At 39.4% G+C, this 20,521-nt stretch overlaps 1 protein-coding gene across 1 annotated transcript in view; it reads right to left on the bottom strand.

The window, feature by feature from the left end:
• Positions 1-14,087: 14,087 nt before the first annotated feature.
• EFL1 (elongation factor like GTPase 1) overlaps positions 14,088-20,521 on the bottom strand; it is a 64,524-nt gene continuing 58,090 nt past the window's right edge. The window contains exon 20 of the mRNA XM_033070859.1: positions 14,088-14,647. Within this exon, the coding sequence (XP_032926750.1) occupies positions 14,459-14,647 (189 nt within the window). The 3' untranslated portion in view covers positions 14,088-14,458. The remainder of the gene's footprint in view (positions 14,648-20,521) is intronic.

Below are 20,521 nucleotides of genomic sequence, written 5' to 3'. Positions count from 1 at the left end.
AATATTGTTTCTAGAGCATATTTAAGAAACGAGGATCACACTTCCCACCTCTGACTCCAGCAGGAATTTCTGAATTCAATTGCATCTTTCAGAGACTTTCCAAGGTCTGAGAATTCTTGTTAACAGGAGAAACTTCTCTGAAGGTACAACCAGGCCTAACAGATGTTCACATTCACACCTGCTTCCCTCGCTTTCCTCCCTACAGGCATTTTTTCTCATGTTTATTTAGGAATTCAACCCTCAGTAAAGACAGGCATCCAGGACTTTCAGTGGTCCAGAGGGTCTTACAAAGCCTCTCTGGAGAAATCTCCCTTCTGAAGGATTTTGGCCTGTCTGGCAAGGGCACGAAAGAAAATGCAAGGAGCTGCTTTGGAGAGAGATCCTTGCAGGGACTCAAAACCCGAGTGTGGATGGTGCTGCCATGGGCAGCCTGCTCCAGGTGTCCTGCCTGAGCAGGGGCTGGACAAGGCCACATCCAGAGGTCCCTTCCAGCCACAGCCACTCTCTGATTCCCAGGGTATGAGCCCAGGACTGTGGGTGACAGAGGACAGCAGACATGACACAATGCATTTTACCCACACTGACAATTTTTCACACTCTCCTGTCCTCATCTGCCTCTGCACAATCCTGCACCTCTCTTCCCCAGTGTTCCCTGCTGTGATGTGCACCCATTTCATTCCCTTCCTCCCCTGCAGTGTTTACCACGTAGGTGAAGCCTGAACTTTGCAACAATTCACCAGGAGCTTCCACTCAGACATGGAAAGCAAAGAAAACTCAGTTGAAGTTTTGTCAGAGACACTTTGGAGATATCCATGGCAAGACTGTCAGGAAGGAAATGCTGAAAAGCTAGCAATAGACATGCTGCTTAAAATTCATGTACCTCTCCAAACCTGGACTTGCTTTCCTAGAAGACATCCCATACTTATTTTTTAAGAATCTAGGAAAGTTGTGAAAAAGAAGCTCATCAAGGCAAGAGACAAGGTGCAACCTTGACTGTGAAACAGCCACAAGATTTTCAGTTGCCAGCTATGCTACAGCATCTCCCCAATCTTTTTTTGAATCATGCAAAAAACCCCTACAGGTGCTATTAAAAATTAACAAATATTATACAAATGCCTGATTTATCTACAAAACCATTCTAGTCGGAAAGGAAGGAAGAGTGAAGGCTAAACATTCATAAATGTTACAGGTAATGGAAATGTGGGCTGTGCAGCACTGCACAGATGGCAGGAAAAAAGGCCACCAATGGGTATCCAAAAAGCAGCGTAAATGACATTTAATTTAGGTTTAATAAACGTCGTACTATAATGTTAAAGTAGTCATAATATGCATGAATGCTGAAAGGTGGCCCAGAGCTAGGGGAGGAACCAAGGATGAGACATCGGATGGTGTTCATTATATAAGTTATCATCTACTTTCTCAAAAGAAAGCATTTCAAAAACCTCCAAAGATACAGAGCATGTTCTAAAAACAACTTTTGAACATCAACATCTTAGTTGCAAGATTATTCAAACAGCAGTAGCATCTTTCACCCACTTACTTCTGGGGAGAAGGGGAACTGCACATTATGATATATAAAAATACATGACCTCTTTCATGTTGTATACTTCCAAATAATTACCAGAATCACAAAGCTAGCTTAGTGCTAGAATTATTTGGTTGTGTTCAAGCATTGTGGGTTTCAACACTGGCAGAAATGCTCAAGGCCTCCAACCTCCAAAAGAACAATTTTAAGTCATAACCAGTAATTGTAAACTAACATTGTGAATGTTATTTGGTTACCCCATAAATTCTTTAGCACTGTAATACTTCTTACAGTACACTGAGCCTAATGACTACCCTTAGTGACTCAAGACTGGGGTTTATGTTTGTGGGTGCTGAACTTTTAGGATTCTTTGAGCAAAAGCCATAAGACAGATACATAATGCATCTAACCATCCACTGGAGACTCAACAGAAACACTAATTCTTTAGCCAGTCATGCAGCTGTAGGCTCCAGCAGAGGTAAGGAAATACCCTCGTTATTAAACTGCCCATTCTTCCCAATAATTTTACATCACAGAGTGAATAACCATTTGGGCTGGTTCAGTAATGACTGACTGTCTAGGAAGAGAAGAGTTAATGGACACAGCAGATGATGGACTTGCCCTGGCCCTCCTGGAGCCCAGGCTGGCAGCCCCTTGCAGCAGCAGCTGCAGCCTTGCTCGCTGCCTGCCCCCAGCTCAGCTGCCACATTTCATGTCAGGACACATGTCCCGACACAGGAACCTCTCCTGGCCCAGCTGTCCCTCGTCATGGAGTGCCCAGTTCACTGTCCCAGACCTCAGCAGCTCCTCCCTGCCCAAATTCTCCTTGCACACATTCGTGCTGTTTATGGTTCTTGTTTATGGAGTGCCCTGGGCGTAGAGGGAGGTTCTGCTCCACACCATCTCTGCTGGGGTGAGAAACCAGAGCAGTTTTGTTCTGGCATTCAGGCTGGCACCAGGCAATCCTGTCAGTGAGCTGAACTGGTCAGTGAGGAGCTTTCAGAGAGACAGCACTTAGAATTTCATAACAAACTTCAAAATCAATATGGGAAACACGTGCCCAAGCCAAAGACTCCTCTCTGAAGGAAAGCACTGATAGCCATCTTCCTAAGTAGATTTTTACTTCCTTTAGTGGAAGCAAAATAGGGTGGATAAGTGCTGGGAGTGTCGGAGTGAATTCACATTCACAAGTGGGGCTCTTATCTCTGCCATCTCCTCGCTGCGATGGGAGCAGGGTGAGCAAAGCCAAGGTTAGATCCTGTTCAGCTCACAATAGCAGCATGTGGTGCCTTTCAGAGCATGAATGCCAGTTTTTTACTGCAGGTGCTCTTGTGGTGTGGCCACGGGAGGAAAGCGATAACTGACATCCTTTTCCATTCAATTTACAGTCAAAAGAGTGTTTGTAATTTAGCAGTTGACTGGCTGAAGCTCAGCCCATATGGTAGCTGTTGTTCAGCAAAGGGAAAAAAAAAGTACAGTACTTAAACCGGAAAGAACAGGCAGTCTGTGCATCAACTGCAGCTTCAAGGGGGCTCTGGCCCACTTTCATTCATATTTAAATGTGCACGTTCACACTGGGGACAGGGACACCGAGCCCCATTTCCTAATATTGCAAATCACTGCTTTACTTCAGGATCTTGTGTGTTATACACAAAGAGGGGAAAAATGTGAATGCAGATTTGCCTCAGTGTCCCATGAGGAATGCTGAACGTTAGAAGCAAAACCAGCTGGAAAGTACATAAAGAGCACAACAGACTCCAGTCTGGTTCCTTTTTCAGAATATTTCTCTCCCATTTGCCTTCTGATTGCAGCTCTAAGAGGCCCTGAAGTCTCTGTCTACAGCACACAGAACACGAAGAAAATAAAGACAAACTTCCCAGATCATTTTAAATATATCTATGAGGTGAAATGCAATTCTGAATGGAAATGTCGACTTATGAGGAAAAAAAAATCACAGATTTTTTCCTTTCAGTCTTTTTAGAAACAGATAGGCTGTTATCAGTATTTCCTTAAAAACATTAGCAATTAAAGGTGGCAAATATGTCTCACAGAACAACAAACAAAGAATGACATTAAAAATAAAAATGGTAGAATGATGATTTCAGGTTAGTTTTAACCTGGGGGAGTACTGAAAAGAAATCAGTACAGGGTACACTGGCAGACATCTTGCTGGTCTTTTCACTTATATTCTGCAGCTATGGAGCTTCCCAAGAAAACGAGGAATAGAGAAGAATGGGCAGAGGAAAAGAGGGAGGGAAGGGGAAGGCACCAAACCTCATTTCTTTCCCTTGGATTTCACTACTCCAGTCAAGTCTTTAAAAACATTTATGATACCACTGGGGACCTGGAGCTGACACATGACTCAAAGGGGAGATGTAATTATTAAAATTGTGATTAGCAATTACAAGTGCAGGGCTTGTGAAATTATGCTTTTCCTGTGCAAATGCATCCCAGAGATAGGAGCTTCACAGAAATTGGATTTGCACATCACTGTACACATTGACAGCTACTGCCAAGCAGCTTCAATTTTTGTCCATTTGCCCTTTAGTTTAGGACACAGACCACATTAGTAAGCCAAAAAGGACATGTGCCAGCCTAAAATAAAATAAAATCAGTAAAAAGTAATTTTTGCATTCTTCCAACTAGTTCCCAAACTATCCAGTGTGTGTACTTTGCAATCCTATCTTCTTAGGAACTGTTTTCTCTTCCTCTTGTGTGTGAAAAGCCACACAAACACAACAGGAAACTGTCCAAACATGCAGGAAAAACACTGAAGTGACTGTACACAAACTGCTCTCAAGCACACAAACCAGGTGAAAACACTGCTCTGATTTGGATATCTTAATGTCATTATACAAGGCATTAGAAATTAATACCAATAACACAGAAGACTTGGATTGCTCCAAAGGAAAAATGCACAAAAATCAACACATGGAAGGACTGACAAAGGAAAGAGGCTTTCTCTGCTTCAATCCAGCAATAAAACACAGCAAGAATATTCAATTCTTCAGACTCTTTGCAGCTTCCACAATCTTGCACCCCCTGCAACACCCTGGATGTCAACATAAAGGTATTTACTAGAGAAACTAACAGGCACCATTCTGAGGCATTTTGAAAACACCATTTTCAAGCAAGCAATTTTGCATCCACTAAAACCCTGCTGTGTTAAATGAGAAAATTGTCTTTGTTGGTTCATGCAAAATTGGCCTTTTCTATGAATAAAGGTCATTTTCCTGTGGCTAAAGTGATATGTCTATTTTTTACAGCGTTTCTGCAATTTAGAAGTTGATCACTGTGGAAAAGTGTTTTCTTTGCTGTTGTGTTTCAGGCTTATTATTAAAGGTATTTAGATACCAGAATTAAAACAAAACACTGAAGTTATATCTGAGGTAGATGCACATGTGCACACTATATGGGTTAGCACAGAACAGACATGTTAGGAGCAAAAAAAAAATTATTCAAGGTTATATATTCAAGTATATCTATAATTATCAAGTTTGCTACCTTTAAAAAGTAGTTTTGAGCAGCTAAAGTTAGCTTCACATCTCACAATATCAATATAAGCATTCTGTTACTCCATACTGTATTTCTGCAGGTTTCATTAGCAAGGTCAGGAGTCAACATCAGTGATTTACAGTCTGCAGAAAGGATGATGTCACTGAAATATGAAGAAGGTCAGAATCCCCAAAGAGAAATTATCGTAACAACAGAGTGAGATCATTGCATGCACTTATCTGCTCCAGGGGGCAATAATCAAACAGACCTACATGTAAAGCCCAACTGAGCATTAGATAAAAGCTACAGAGGCAGTGCTTTCCCAAGGTAATACAGCAGTGCTGTAGATTTTGTTCTGAGCTTCACTCATGAAAAAGCTTACTCTGCAAGGGTCTCAATCACTTTTTCCCCCTAAACATTACATAGAAAATGTTATACACACATGTGAATAAAAAACCTGGTTCCATTTCAAATAGAAGCACTGACACCTAGACAGAACTAAATAAAGGGGCTCATTAAAATAGGAGTTTGCCTTTGACCTTCCATGTAAGGCTTAATACACAACTTTTCCCTGCACTGAAATTCTACAGGCTGCTCAAGATCCCAGTCTGCACCAAAAATAAAATCCCCCAAATACCCTCAAACAGAATAAATATTTAAACTTCCCTGATCTACAAGAGCTACAACACTGGCTAACTAATGTTAGCTTCCAAGACAAGAAAATTACACAAGTTTACACTATCTGAGAAAACATCTACATTTTTATTGTTCTACCTTCTGCAACATTTTCCTCTGGATAGGGGGGAAGAAGTTGCTGTGCTGTGGTAAAAAGAAAATCTGTCTTTACAGAACAGAGTGCTGCTAATCATCTGCAATAGGAATGAGCAACTCATCAAAAATTAAGCTTAAAATGAATTTGTAACCAAGGTCGTCTCTTATTTAGAAGTGGTGTCAAGTTGTTAGCTCGCCTCTTTCATCTCAAATAAACATAAATTGCCAAAGTTCAGTGCTTCTGAAGCGAAAAAGATGTCCTATCAGTACATTTAACGAAGAATTGCAATTGTGCTCCCACATGAGAGAAGCAGCTTCCTGGACGTGGGTGTTTCATTTAAACTTTTAAGAGGACATCAAAACACATTTACATGAATATAGATCAGTGCTTCCGCTGGGTGATTTAAATGCATCTTACAGCTGTGGAGAACGATTTTCTCAGTATTCAAAACATCCTTCTTAATGAGAGGAATTATTAACTTATTTCTTTCTCTTTATACACATCAATAACATCAGCCCCACCTCTGCACCCCATATTTTCTCAGCAGCAACTCTCATGCTCCTTCTGTTTGCCCTGTCCCCAGACCCCAACACTTCTGCCTGGCAAACATTCCATGGCACACTGAGTTCAGGGCTGGTGCTCAGTGCCAGACCCACTTCACACCCAAGCCCACCTAAGCCATCACAGAAGTCCCGAGTTTGTAAAATCAGGTCTTCCCACAACTAATATGGGTGTGCTGGAAGAACGAGCATCATGAGGAAACATCATTTACAAAACCTGCTGACTCCGGGTGTGTCCTCTAGCACACCAGGGTAATTTATTTTTATTTTCTTATGAACGAGCAAAGAAAATCCAGGGTTGTTTCTTTAGCTGGAATGTGAGTGTAAAAAATCAGTGTTGGATTTTTGCCTGGGCAGTTCAATGTGTGCTCACTTTGCAGCTCATCTGTGAGGCTGAGGCAGTGATGCAGCCCTATCAGCTGATCTGGGAATGTGATCCATTAGAGAACCATCCTGCCCTGAGGGACCAAACACTGGGTATGTATGGGAGGCTGCAGGAATTAATGCTGCCAAGACCGGTAATGACTTCTGATTAGATAATACAAGACATCCCTGAGCAATCAGCACAGAAAAAACACCCCAGTTATGCCACCAGCTCCTCCACTGCTACAGACTCACAGATCATGCACTTCTCCAAGCACCCATTTCATTTTTCAAACATTGTACAGCAAAATCCATGATGTTCAGAAATATGTTTGGCAGGGCAGAATGAGAAGAGAAAATACACTTTTTGCTGACTTGGTGAGTTGAGTTCCTGGGGTGTTCTCCCCTATTTTTGTATCTCCAGAGAAAAGCAACACACTCTGAGAATTTCACTGAATATCATCACCAAGAAGTTTGACGGAAGTTGAGCAGCATCAGAAAAGGAAATGTGGTACAACAAAGGAAGCCCCCATCTTTGCCTTGAAAATACACCTATAATTCGTAAGATTTGGTTAAATTCATGGAGTAGAAGTGATAGAAAATAAAATAGCTCCCCTTACTTTGCTGTAATTCCAAAAAGAAGCTTTTTAGAGAATAACAACATAAAACCAACATAGCTCAAAGTAATGGAAAATATCTTTTGATTGCAAAATTAACAGATATTGCAAAATTTCAATCTCTTAAGTATCAGAAGATCATTATTTCTGCTAACCTCCTCTGTAACAACTCCATCAACCTTTCCAAAATAATGTTTCTTGTAGCAAAAAGGCCTTTGAATTTACCAAATTCTTATTTTCTCTCCTATAATCTTACCTCTGGTTCCACAAATGCCAAAAGTGAAGTTTGCCCATTTATCCAGTAATCATCTTTTTCTCTTCAGCCCTGATAACTGCTTCATCTGCAACAGCATTTATTGTCAACAAAGGCAGAGTAAAAAGCTTATTCAATAACTTTTTTTGCCCTTTCATTACTTACTCAGGATGATTAAACCTGATCTGGCGTAATTTCAAATCGATTTTTACTTCTAAAATATCAAACACAACAACTTGCTATTTCTCTCCCTTTTGTTGGAACGCTGATGAATTATGTTATGCAAGACTTAAACATTTAGTTTTTCTCTGTGAAAAGAAGAATGGTCAATCGACAGGAGCTGGTGAGAGCTCCAGCTCAGTTTGCAGCCCCTGCTGGTGTCCCTTGCCCAGACCCAGAGATTCAGGCTGAGCACTTCAAGAAGTGATGACTTGAGACTTCTCCAGTGAAAGCACAGCACACACACACTGGTTTGCTGAGTCAAACTGGGCTCTAAGGGAGGGCTGAATTATGAGAAAATCTTCAAAAAGTGAAATCCAAAGTCTAAAACTGAAAATAAAACAAATTTTTCCTTAAACATCTACTCTGATAAAAAGCAGGGGTAACTCAGCATACATTGAGCAAAGAGGGAAGAATCAAGGTTGGCATTTCCCTCCACAACAGCTCCATGGTTTAGCAGATTTACTGTCAGCTTCCAGCCCTTCCACTCTGGATCATAGAGACTCAGATCAAGAATCAGATCTAGGGAAAAAGGCACCAGTTCAGGGACTATTAGCAGCTCTTTGTTTTATAAAGTGACCAATGTTTCCAAAGGATGCAACATCTTTTCTTTTTCAATAAGGGTTTTGCAAGAAGCTTATCTGCAATGAAAAAAATACATCACTTTATAAAAAGTATTACAAAAGTCATTTTTACAGTTACAGTAAAAGACCACAACACAGACATTAAGAGTCTGTCCCTCAAAACCACAGGTCTTTCATTTACTTGGTGGTTTGGGATTTTTTGTTTGTTGTTTTTAAAGTAAAATACTATATTTGGGGGTTCTTGTATGCATTTGTTTTTTCTGCCATCATGGTGAAGCTGCAAACATTTTCATGTTTTTCTCTAATTTGGTGCCAACATCAAACTGGAAACTTTTTTTTTAATGAAAACCGAGATTCTGATGAAATACAAGACCTGTGGTTTTTAGGAAAAACAAAGTATCACAAGATTTGTCATAAAAACACAGGGTTTGGCAACAGTGACAACCTTATGTACAGTAGCCTGCTATTTATAGGTGCACTCACAACTCTGCAGACATATTTCTGCTCTCCAGTAACAAACCGAGGAAGAAAAAAGGCTCAGCAACAACTATCCCAGATACCTGTCACGTTTTAAGTCAAGAACAAAATGAAAGCAGCACAAAACCCAGATCCTCACCTGGCAGAAATCAAACAGGATTCAACTGCAGTCATATAAAAAAACAAATGACATAAAATGAGATTCTGGTCCTAAAACTCTGTAAAAGTGCTAAAGAATCCTGAAGTCCTGCAGGCTGCATGACAAAGGGCACTTCCATGCAGTGGGAGCCAAGGGAGGGATGAACATTCCCTTCTGCACCCTCTGCCTCACCAATCCAGGGCTGCACTCAGGGTTTCTCTGGCACTGTACATGAGATTTCCATATTTCAGTGACCATCAACTGCTCAGTAACTCCCTTCACTGAACAGCTCCTTTGTTCCTTACCAGCTGAGGTTTAGCACTCACCTCCAGCTCTCCTGGCCCTGCTCTCCTGTGGCTGCCAGCTCTCAGGACACCTCTGGGGTGAGCACAGCCCCACTGCAGGCTGGGGAATGTGCCTCTTGTTCTGACTGCCTAAGAGTGATTCACACAGGACAAGGAAACGTGAGTTTGCTCAAGTCCAAACTCCCAATATCAATACTAAATCTGTTTATACACAAAAGCAAGGAAACCTTTCACACATATTTAGAAGATGCAGCTTTGAAGAAATGCATAGTTTAATTATTTCTGCCCAGAGAAATGTGTTGCCTGCAAGTTCTTGAGCAAAAGCAAAGCTCAGTTTGTCAGCCACCATGTACACACATTGAAGTAACTGTGACACAGTGATGTCAATCACAGTTTTAGTATTTTCTCTTTGGAAGAAATGATGCTGATAAGCTCAAGTACAAGTGACAGCTATCAGAGAACAGGATGGCTTCTGTACTTCCATTTTCTATAGCCCAAACTCTGCCAGCCCAGGTTAGCAGAGGCTTCTTCATGTGCTTTGGGGTGTTGAACCAAGAATCACAAGAACAAAAGAATAGTTAAGGAACTTCCCTTACAATATTCTCCTACTTCAGAAAGAGTAAGATCGGTAATTTCATGATGTTGGGCCTCCCAGCTTCAGGCAGCCTCAGAACTGCATCCCCAGTAGATCTCAGAACACCAACCCTGCAAAATATTCCATTCAGTTCTTCAGGCTCCACCTGTCCCAGCAACAAGATTCAACAGAAGCCATGATTCACTGGGAGGTCCTGGCAGAAAAGGGATTGAAAAGGCTATTTAGAGTTGCCTTCTGTAGTCAGTGTAGCCAGGGAATTGCTGCTGCTGGGAATGCACAGCTCCCTTCCAACAAGTTCCCAAAATGATGAGCCTGCCACAGTCTTTTTATTGAAATTACAGGACAGCAAAGGAGACAGAGGCTTGTTTCTTCATAGTCCTTTGCAGAAGCAAGGCTACACAGAAGGGCTGCTCTGACTGTAATACACTCTGCCTGTCAAGGCAGCCTATCTTCCACAGAGCACACTTGCACATTATCTATTATTGAACACTTCTGGAGCACAAAGCAATCTCATTATGCAATGAAAACACTTCCTATAAAGGCATCTATGCAAGTGTGATGAGTTTTTTTTCTACAACATTTTTACATTACTCTTCCAGCCTTCCCCTTTCACACCAGCTGCAGTCGAACTACTCGCTGCCCTTGATGCTTACAATGTTGGATGAGATAGGAACAGACTAGACATTGTTTTAACACAGGAAGGTTAATTTAAAATAACCTTCCTAAGCTGTTCATACTGCAAGACAGCAACATTACAAGGAGAAGACATGGATTCATAAATAGGATCAGCTTTCAATCCTCAGAGCAGTGGCAGCAGCACTTGTCATGAGCACAGTGTGCCGAGTCTCCAGGGGAAGCACAGCTCCAGCTGCCGCTTCCACAGCTCCTCCTGTCAGTCACTCACAGAAGCAATGCCAGCTCTTCCTGCTGAAGAGCCCTGCTCCATCTCCTAAAGGTAAATGCTACCATGACAAGAGATGAAAGGCAGAAAATGCTCCATAGCATGCCTGCTACTGTATTTCAGCACCAGCTGGCTTTTGATGTATCTGTATCCCCCAGCAAATGAGCCAGCCTTTGAATTGAGGCTGATTGTTATAAAATCATCATTTAAAGGTGCCTTAGAAAGATTTAAGAAAAAAGCCCAGGACTTACACTCACACACATGTATTAGAGGCTGTGTAAGTCCTGCCATTAACATTTTTTGAGGAATTTTGAGGAATTTAGTTGCTACTCCCACATGCCTGACCTTGACTTTGCATCCTCCCTTTGAACAAAGCAGGAATAACATCTCAGAGTGCTCAGGAGATAAGTCTAGCCAAAAAGTTACACTGCCTTCAGATGCATCAAAGGATTAGAATTCCTGAAGCTGTCATGGACTTTGTCAAGGCCTTTTAAAGCATAATTAAATCTGTCTCTTCCTCATGATAACCTTCTTACAGGTCCACAAAGACAGCATTTAGGCAGCCTTGCATGATGACCACTCCAAGTTATTTTCTTGAATCTCACAATGAAAAGACCACTGAATGTTGTTTTCCAAATGCCATAAAAATATACTGAGTTAAAAAGGCCAGGGATCATTTTGTACTACCCTCTGAAAAACCTGTTGCTGACTCCACAGTCATCTTTTTTAGATTAACACTGTGAGCTTTTTCTTCTATTTCAAGAAAGTTATAATCCAGAATTACTGTTTTCATGGAAATATGGCAGAGGGGACAATGAACCATATAAATGTCATGGACTCATCACTAAAGCCCAGAAGTTTCTTAAGGCTTGTCTCTGAGACCTCTGTATAACAAAAAAGAAAAAAAAAAAAAAAGACAAAACCCTCCAAGGTAGCAGTTCACACTGTCACACTGGTATAAATCATTCAGAAAGCAGTGACATAACAGTGATTTATTAATTACCTTACTTATTACAGTGTAGAAGAACAATATGAAAAATTCTGGAAAGAGCTCTCCACAGACAGGAAAAAGCCAGCACTGAACTGGTGATGATGAACAATCTGCCTTCTGTTTGTAATTCCACCTGAGAAGATGCAGATTTTAGCTGAGAAGATGCAGATTTTAGCTGTGCTGTGTGGCCACTTCACAAAAAAATCTTGTAACAGTACTGAGTTCCCCTCCTCCTTAGGGGGTAGCAAACCTGTGTGAGCACATAGGAAATGCAGGGCTTCTGACTAAAGTTTTATTTTTTGCTACCTGGGCAAATTATTACTCATTGTTATCCTTTTACACCAACAGCTTTTCTGGGAGAAAAAATGCATCCAGATGTCTCAGTGGAGAACACTGAGACATGTCACTTTGGATGGGTGAAGGACAAGGCTTTTACAAGGCCATGAAAATGCTAACAGGAAAACACTACTGAATTTTGCCTTTTTTTTTTTTTTTTTTTTTTTTTTTTTGGTTCAAATTCCAGGATCAGCAAGTTTTCACAAAGATAAGCAGTTTCAGTAAAAAGAAGTAAGATGATAAGAAAACTATTCCTCTGAAGAACCAGTGGGGTGTTATACAGTTGGATCTCTGGTAAAATAGGAAATTAAGGAGGAGGGATGACGGGAAGAAAGGATAAATTAACAAATAAATAACAAAGCTACTGTAGGAAAACAGCATCTGTTGAAATAGAAAATATCTGTCAAACAGCCCAAACCACACTATTTCATAGCATCTATTTTTTCCTCCCGTTAGTCATGGTTTGCAGGAGTTTTATAACATGGAATGATGCAGCTGTAAAAAACAAAACCTTTTCAGTTTATTAATAGGTGCCATAAAAATAAATACTAATTTTTATCTTATCTACTTTTGAGTAGATCCAAAGTAGCACAAAACAAATCAAACAGCACACACTCCCAGGAGAGGATATGACTAAGCCACATTAAGTAGATAAGAGACCAAACTTCAGACACTGCTAAATCAAATTGGTGTTTACATGTAAATATTTTATCTTGCACATAAACTATTTGTCTCAACACCAGTAAGATCAGCAAGGCCTACACAGACAATTCACATTAGCACTGGAAGTGTTTTCCTTCTCAGGGCTGTACTGAAGCAGCACATGACAGACACTGCAGATTGAAGTAAAACTGGTGAAGAATAACACCATGTGAAAAGTACACACTTTTTATCATTATCCCAACATATGTATGTATGGTTTAAAATAAGAGATTCTACTCCAAGGACCAATTTCAAAACATTTTATGAATACCAAAGGACTATGTGCCAGCATTACAACAGGTACTAAAAAGCCCTTATCTCTGTACATGATGTAACAATGAAAACTACACTCTCTTGCCTAGTCTCAACTCTTGGGTTTTCACAGGCAGTCTGGTATGAACAAGAACAGAAATGAATCAGAAGCTATGTGAGAATTCAAACTATGCATTAAAAAAAATGGTGCTGACAAAATAATCCAGCTCATTCACATCCTCTCCTCCACATGCTCTTCTGTTTCTGCTTCCAAAGGAAACCAGCAAGAAGCACAGAAAAGTTTACACAGCATTCTGAACCAAACTGAAATTAGAAAGGAGAAACTCTAACAGAAGAAGCAAAACTATCAGACACCTTCCCTGAAGAATTTAGGTTGATATGATGAGGGCCAGGAGAAAAGTCACTTGAGCTCCCAATTCGAGTTCTGCTGCCAAGTCACACTGTGGGAGGTTTTAAGCAGACCTGCAAGCTTCTAGTCCCATCTGTAAATGGCACTTGTCTGGCACTAGGTTTAAAAATGAAAAAATGTTTCAGACAGATATATTTGAGGAAGCCTTCTCTAATCAAGGGTGATTTTACTTCCAGAGTTTTCAAGTACAATGTACTTTACTTCTTGTGTAAAGTGTGGAAGAAAATTGATGTCCAGTTTCTCCTTTATATTGGAGGTACTCAGTCCTCTCACCTAGTCTGTGGAAACTGAAGTTTTTAATAAGGTATATTCTAAGGAGGGAAAGTAAGACAAATCTTGCTCAGTTTTTTGCAGTGCTGTCTTCCATATATGTTCTTTTTGCCCTCTGATTTAAAGAAAATTCATTATTGCTTTAAATAATTGCCTACATGAGAAATGGAGTAAAACAATTAATTTAGAAATTCCTAACAGGCTTACATCTATTTACATATAGGTAACTATGAAAAGCATGGGTAAGAAACAAACACATTATGGAAATTAATTTTAAAAACAGTCAAAACCATTAAAGAGCTAAATTCAATGCATGGTTTATTTGCAAGAAGCTAGGTAACCAGCTCTTACTGTAATTACATGTGACAAATCAGAAATAAACAAATTGAATTGGGAGTTCCAATCCTTGTGACAGGATGTTCAGTAGGGCATTAAAATTTAAAAACTGAGACCCATTGCAGTAAATATGCCTCTATTTTATTTCAATAAATAAACTATTTTCTCTGTACAAAAGTTGGAAAAGGCTTAAGTTTATTAAAACATAAGCCACAGACAAAGCACGTAAGAAAAACGGTATCAAAGAACAAAGTCCAGCTGAAATCTTGCATCTGCTGCATATAAAATACTCCACCCACACTTAGCTGTGTCAGGAGGGAAAGGCAGCAGACACAGTTACTTATTTCTGCTGAGAGTTCTTTGCTTCTCAGCGTGCTCCACAATTTTCTCCTCCACATAGAGCCCCTTTCTCTTTCTCACTGCGTTCATGTACTTGCGGGCCTGGTTCTCCGAGTCTGCCTTCTCCCCAAAGTGCAAATACTCCTCCTCAGTAGTTGGGACCCAGAACGGGTCACTGGAAATGATCTGCAAAAAAAAGCAAACAAAGAGTGAAGTAGTACAAAAGTTTATTTCAAGTAATCAGCTGCTGCAGTAGAGAAACAAAAGTAGAGCAAATCAAGTTTTCTGGAAAGGCTGCAATTAACTGTGGAAGCAGAAGACAAGAGTTAAGACCTACTCTGCAGCTCTTGCCCTAAGAAACCCACAATAACTTTTCAAATTCAGCTGCAATTATCTGCACAGTTTTTTTCTAAAAGCAATTTCAACCACCTATCAGTAAACAGCACCAAATTCTCAATTTTCAAGAGAGAACTCCTTATTTAGAATATTATTGCACAACAATTGTATCAGAATTTGTCAGAACTGAAGATTCCTGCTCATTTCTGTGCCCTATGTTTTCCAATCTCAATCCTGAGCTGGACAGATGGTTTAAAAATCACTGTTTCTGGTTCTAACATATTTAGCAGATCTGTTCTTGCAGCTTTGTAGCCCTCCTCTAGAACAGATTTTAGATCTAATGTGACCAGAGAATAACTGGACATGCCTTTATTTGCAGTTCATCCTATATCCCCCACACTTCTGGGATTATCACAGAGGGTATTACAAAGAACCCTAAAAAGGAACATTAGGAAGGGATGGAATTGACCATATAGTGTTACACAGATTCTACTGCAAATTTCAAAAGTACTAATTTTACTTGATTATAGATTTCCTCACAAAATGCAGTTAATATAATTAATAATTAATATAATATAATAGTTACAGGTAATACATTTTTACTAAAAGAAACCAAAGGTAATATTCATTTCATAAACAGAATCCTCATGGAAAAAGCAGTCCAGACAAGTATTAGTTACTGCAAGAATCACAACAGTTTGAACAACTGAGCATATTACTCTATAATAACTTCTGAAATATCAGCACTAGCACTAATAACTGACAAGAACAGAACAAATTTTCCTAAATTACCAATTTCAGCTTAATGCTCTAAGCCTTTTTTACCGTTGCAAACCTTTTCTTCTGACACATCCTTTCAATTGCCATATGGCACTTCAACCTAAGCAAAATCTCCTAAAGCTCAGGTTACACAAACTAGCAAGAAGAGGAATTAAAAAATGATGACTGAAGATTGACAATTTTCCCCAGAAACACTGACAGTTGTCGAGTCCTAATTTAATACCTCATCCTAAATAACTCCCAAAACAACCACACAAATTACACTTTATGGGGAGTTAGGAGAATGACTATTGCAGTCTAATTTGAATTAGGCAATACTGTAGGTTCAATCTTGCAAAAATGGGATGTAAAGCTAAACCAACAAAAACACTTCTAGTTTGCTACAGTTAAGCACATGCATAGACTTGTTAAATTAAGTGGGTATTATTTGTGCTGAAAGTGACAGCCAATCTCAATTATTTACATGGGAAATGACTAAGCACAGCGCTGTCTGGCTCAAAACCAAAAGCAAGTACAGCTCAGAAATAAACAGTCTGAAACTCAGCTTTCCAAATTTTTTTTGTGTTTATTTTTTACTATAAATGTAAGGACTGTCTAACCACAGAAGAATCTGCTTGAGTCATACTCTGATGTCTTGCACAGGGTCCTATAACCAGTGCAAGGAAACTTAAAGGTGATTCCTTGACAGCTTACATCAATAAAAAAAGAATGGTTCCCACTCTATGAATTTGAAAGTTTCACTGGTATTTTATGCTATTTATGCTAGAAATACAGAAAAAGGGCAGTGAAGATTGCATGCTGACTTGATGGTGTTGTAGTGATGCTCATCCTGAACATCTTAATGATGTAAAGCTACCAAGGACTTCCCCTTTCATCATCTGCCTAAAGAGCTGAACAAACAAAAATTTCCAAGTCTAAGAACACATGAAAAAGAAAAGGTGATTCATGCTCAAGGGATCTGCTTCAGACCGTACTACTGAGGGAGGTTATACAGCTACAAACTGGTAAGTTAAAGATTGTTACTATGCCCTTTCATGACTTTTTTTTTTCAATTGGCAAGAAATGTAACACTCAGAAATTATGCCCAGAGAGAAAGAGTGAGACAGCAGTTCTTGAAGTATGAACATAACAGGGGAGTCCAAATGTATACAAAATTGAACTTACAGATCTAATCTACCTGTAAATATTTAGATACTGTACTGATGGATGTTTAAGAAAATCTCCAGGTTTGACAGACTGGCTCTTTCAATAACTGATGAAAGACTTGCTCTACTGAAATTTTGTACTGGATATTTCTTCCACTGACAAGGTTTCTTTACACTTCAGCAGGTCTCAGGGAAGCTAGCATAACAGCAGGTTTAAATGTACTGTTTAGTATTTATTAGCCAGCAAGGGTAAACCTATTTCAGCACAGGGTTACAGAATCCTGAGCGAATCTTGTACTGCTACATGATGCAGAGCAGACCTGTAAAGTGGTTAATGAGGTTTCAGAGAACTACCTCAGGAGGTAGCTTGGCTTATCAACCTGTCTAAATAATTCAGCCACTACACACTGCTTCTAGAGCAAGATCTGGTGGCATTAGAAATTTTCTGTTAGCGTATCTGCACCTACCTAAGTGGTGCAGATACACTACAAAACACAAATTATTCAGCACATGTGTTACCATGCCATGGTAAGCAATGGGGAAGAGGAACCTGGGCCATCATGTTTAAAAAGTCACTGTAACCCTATTAGGACACACAGGGGTGTTACTGACACAGTGACCCAAACAAAAAATAAGAAATTTTCCTTTTTTGAAAGTTCTTACTCTGTGAGTAAAGGCAAAGGCACAAACTAGACTCTTTATTTATATCATATTCATTCATCAAGGCAAATGTTTCTAGCAGGTGGCACCATCACTCCCTGTGCTCTGTTAGTACAGTGCAAGCATGCAAAAGAACAGTCCCAAAGCATTGTCAGCAATTTCCTTACAATGGGAACTGTCAGAATGGGTCTGGGTTTCCTGGATTTAGAGCTAAGAAGATTTTTAGGTCCTGAGCTATTGTTTGTATTCAAGGGAACCACACAGGGATGGTTCTGGAATTTGTAACAGAAATTGAGTTTTTGTCTGAATGATGCCCTCAGTGATGAGTTAGATTCTAAATGGACCATTCCTTCTGGAATATGGTATAGTTATTTCACAGAGGGCATTTACTGTGGATCCTGAAAGAGCCACAGGATCAAAGCAAAACAGACACCCAGAAACAGTATTTATTCTATGCTGCATGCCACTTTTAATTTAAAATTATTTAAGTGTTTCCATATACTACTTTTTCTGTACAAAACTAAAACATATACCCTAAGACTCTAAAATCAGAAATGTGACAGCATTTTGACAACACTTTTTCAAAAAGTTACATTCCTAAACAAAAACTTCAATCAAAAGAGAACTGGACATTCAAAACAATATGCCTTCCACAGATGAAAAATCTTTAAGTGACTGAAGCAATTTAGTTAACCTTCTATCAAACATTTGCCTCTCTCTCTCTGCCAGTGTGTTGTGTGTCTGGGAACCACTGAGCAGGGGGGAAAAGAAAATTACCACAGCCAAATCTTATCTCCCAAGTATAACAGACAATGTCAAGAGGCACAAATACTAGGAATAAGACTCTGTAAAACCAATGATGTTTTGGCATTGTTAGCATTATGATAAAGTACTTTTTTCAAATATCACCATACTGTGCATTACTTGGTAATTGGAAAATTCAGCACACCTTTTCTCCAGGAATTTTTCCAGGACTGGGAATTTTTCTTTTTAACAGCATGAACTAGCCAGTGGCCTGTGCTTATTTATTACTCAACACCAGAATTCCTGACAGGGGCAACATCGGCCTTGCCCAGCACAAACAATTACTCCTCCAAGTGTACACAACAAAGTGCTTCCTCCTTAACACAACTGAGTATTTCTGTACATCTGCAAGGCTCTTCTGAAAGACATTTATTTTAAAAAGTGAATTATAAATCGAGATCCATGCAGTGGATCACTGGACCAGCATTTAGTCTATTAGAAAACAAGCATTTTCTCTAAATGCAGCCATATAAAATGCAACACAGGAAAATGAATCAGTGCACAGCAGCTGATACAGTTCTTAAATCTGTTACTGCAAACACAATGCCTAAGTGATGGAAATGTTCCTATTAAAGGAGCATTGAAATAAAGGACCATTTAAAATTAATCTCTATTGATTTATTTTCTAGAAGTCTTGGGTGATAAAATTTGTTTAAAGTATGACTATAAGCACACTCATAGAATTCCATTATGCTTAAAAGAAAAATAAAAATTCCCAGTCAAATACATGCAGAGTGTCCCATCACTCACTGCAGAACCCACTCTAGGCATAAATAAAACTGTTTATAATGTAGTCAGCTGGGATTAGGTATTTCAAAAGAAGTGAACAGATTACTTCAAATATTGTAAGTGAAGGGTATTCTTTAGAAGAAGAAGAAACCATTCTAAAGCAAGATGTTTCATAAAATACAACAACTATTCAAACCAACACACCCAAACAATGAAGTCTCATAAGACTTGTTTAGTAAGAGCATGCAGAGTAGCACAGGCAAAACAGATGTCACTCTCTTTTAGCTTAACAACTACCCATTAATTATTCAAGCTACAAATGCTTGTATCTCTATGAGAGACATAATCTGAATACCTGAAGCAATAATCAATTAAAATTTAAATACTAGGAGCATACTGTGTTAATACTGATAGATGATAGAGTGTGTACTAATCCTACAAATTATTATGTAAGCTAATCAAGTTTTTCAGTAGGATATGAATTAGAGCAGACCACTTGCAATTCAAGAGGACTTGGATTTTTAAGGCTTAATTTGAGGATGATTTATTATTTGCATTTCAGTGTCACCCAGATGGCTCCAACAGTGATCCTGGTCCCATTGTCTAGTGTATTTCACAAATTGATTGTAAGAAACAGTTTCTGCCTAAGGCAGCCTAATTATGCAAAACAAGGTTGAGAGAAGCATCAAAAGCAAACAGAAGGGATCTGCCTAGTTCATCCAAAAGGTCAGGCAGATTTGGGAACACTGCCATGCTCCTGGTAGCATTTGCCCTACTGTTCCTTACTGTCTGATGAAGACAGAAAATTTCTTTTGAGCCAAGTATCATCAATGTGGAAAATGCTTTAGCTGGACCATGAACAGGAAGAGCAGTTTTACACTGTGTGATGGAGATTTTAAGACCAGCAAGCAACGTTTTGGTCTTTGTGAACTGCTCAGCAAGAAATCCTGAGAAACACTAAATTCAGTGTGACTGGGCACTACCACCAGCAGCCATCAGCAAATGATGCCAGAAGTTCTTTCTTGTTAAAAAAAAAATTAAAAATCAAAAGAACTATAATGCACAATTCCAAAGATGATATGGGCTCAAATGGATCAGAATTCTTTCTGCCTTTGAAAATTTGATGGCAGAAAGGTATTTCAAGAGCATTTACAGTTCAGGGGGTGTCCATCACCTAGTAATGACAAGGACATAGACAGAGACTGTGCAATTGAAAAAGGTACAGCTGATATGCATGTCTGAGGTGTCTGAAGTGGCCCTGAGAAACAAAAAGCTTTAGGTAAACTTACTTTCAGGTAAAATAGCAGAACCTTGCAGAGGTGTATGTGAATAGTTACCTGCTGTTTTTCAAAAAAACCCTATGTAATATGTTGGGTAATGCTGCACAAGTGATTTGACATGAGCACAACCAAATTCTAGGCCACTTGGGTCCTGGCAGTGTGCTTCCAGAACAGTGATACCCTGCATGAATACACTGGGTGTGTAGGTACCCTGTGAAAGAAGTATCCAAAACTATGCCATAATTCAGAGCTCTCACTCACAATATATAACGGGGACTGCCAAAAAGCCTGGTTAGATACAAGAACTCCTCCTCCAAAAAATATTG

This window comes from Catharus ustulatus, chromosome 12 (assembly GCF_009819885.2).
Source record: "Catharus ustulatus isolate bCatUst1 chromosome 12, bCatUst1.pri.v2, whole genome shotgun sequence".
NCBI classification, from domain to species: domain Eukaryota; kingdom Metazoa; phylum Chordata; class Aves; order Passeriformes; family Turdidae; genus Catharus; species Catharus ustulatus.
The sequence above is the reverse complement of the archived record's forward strand: the minus strand, read 5'-3'. Positions and strand labels throughout refer to the sequence as shown.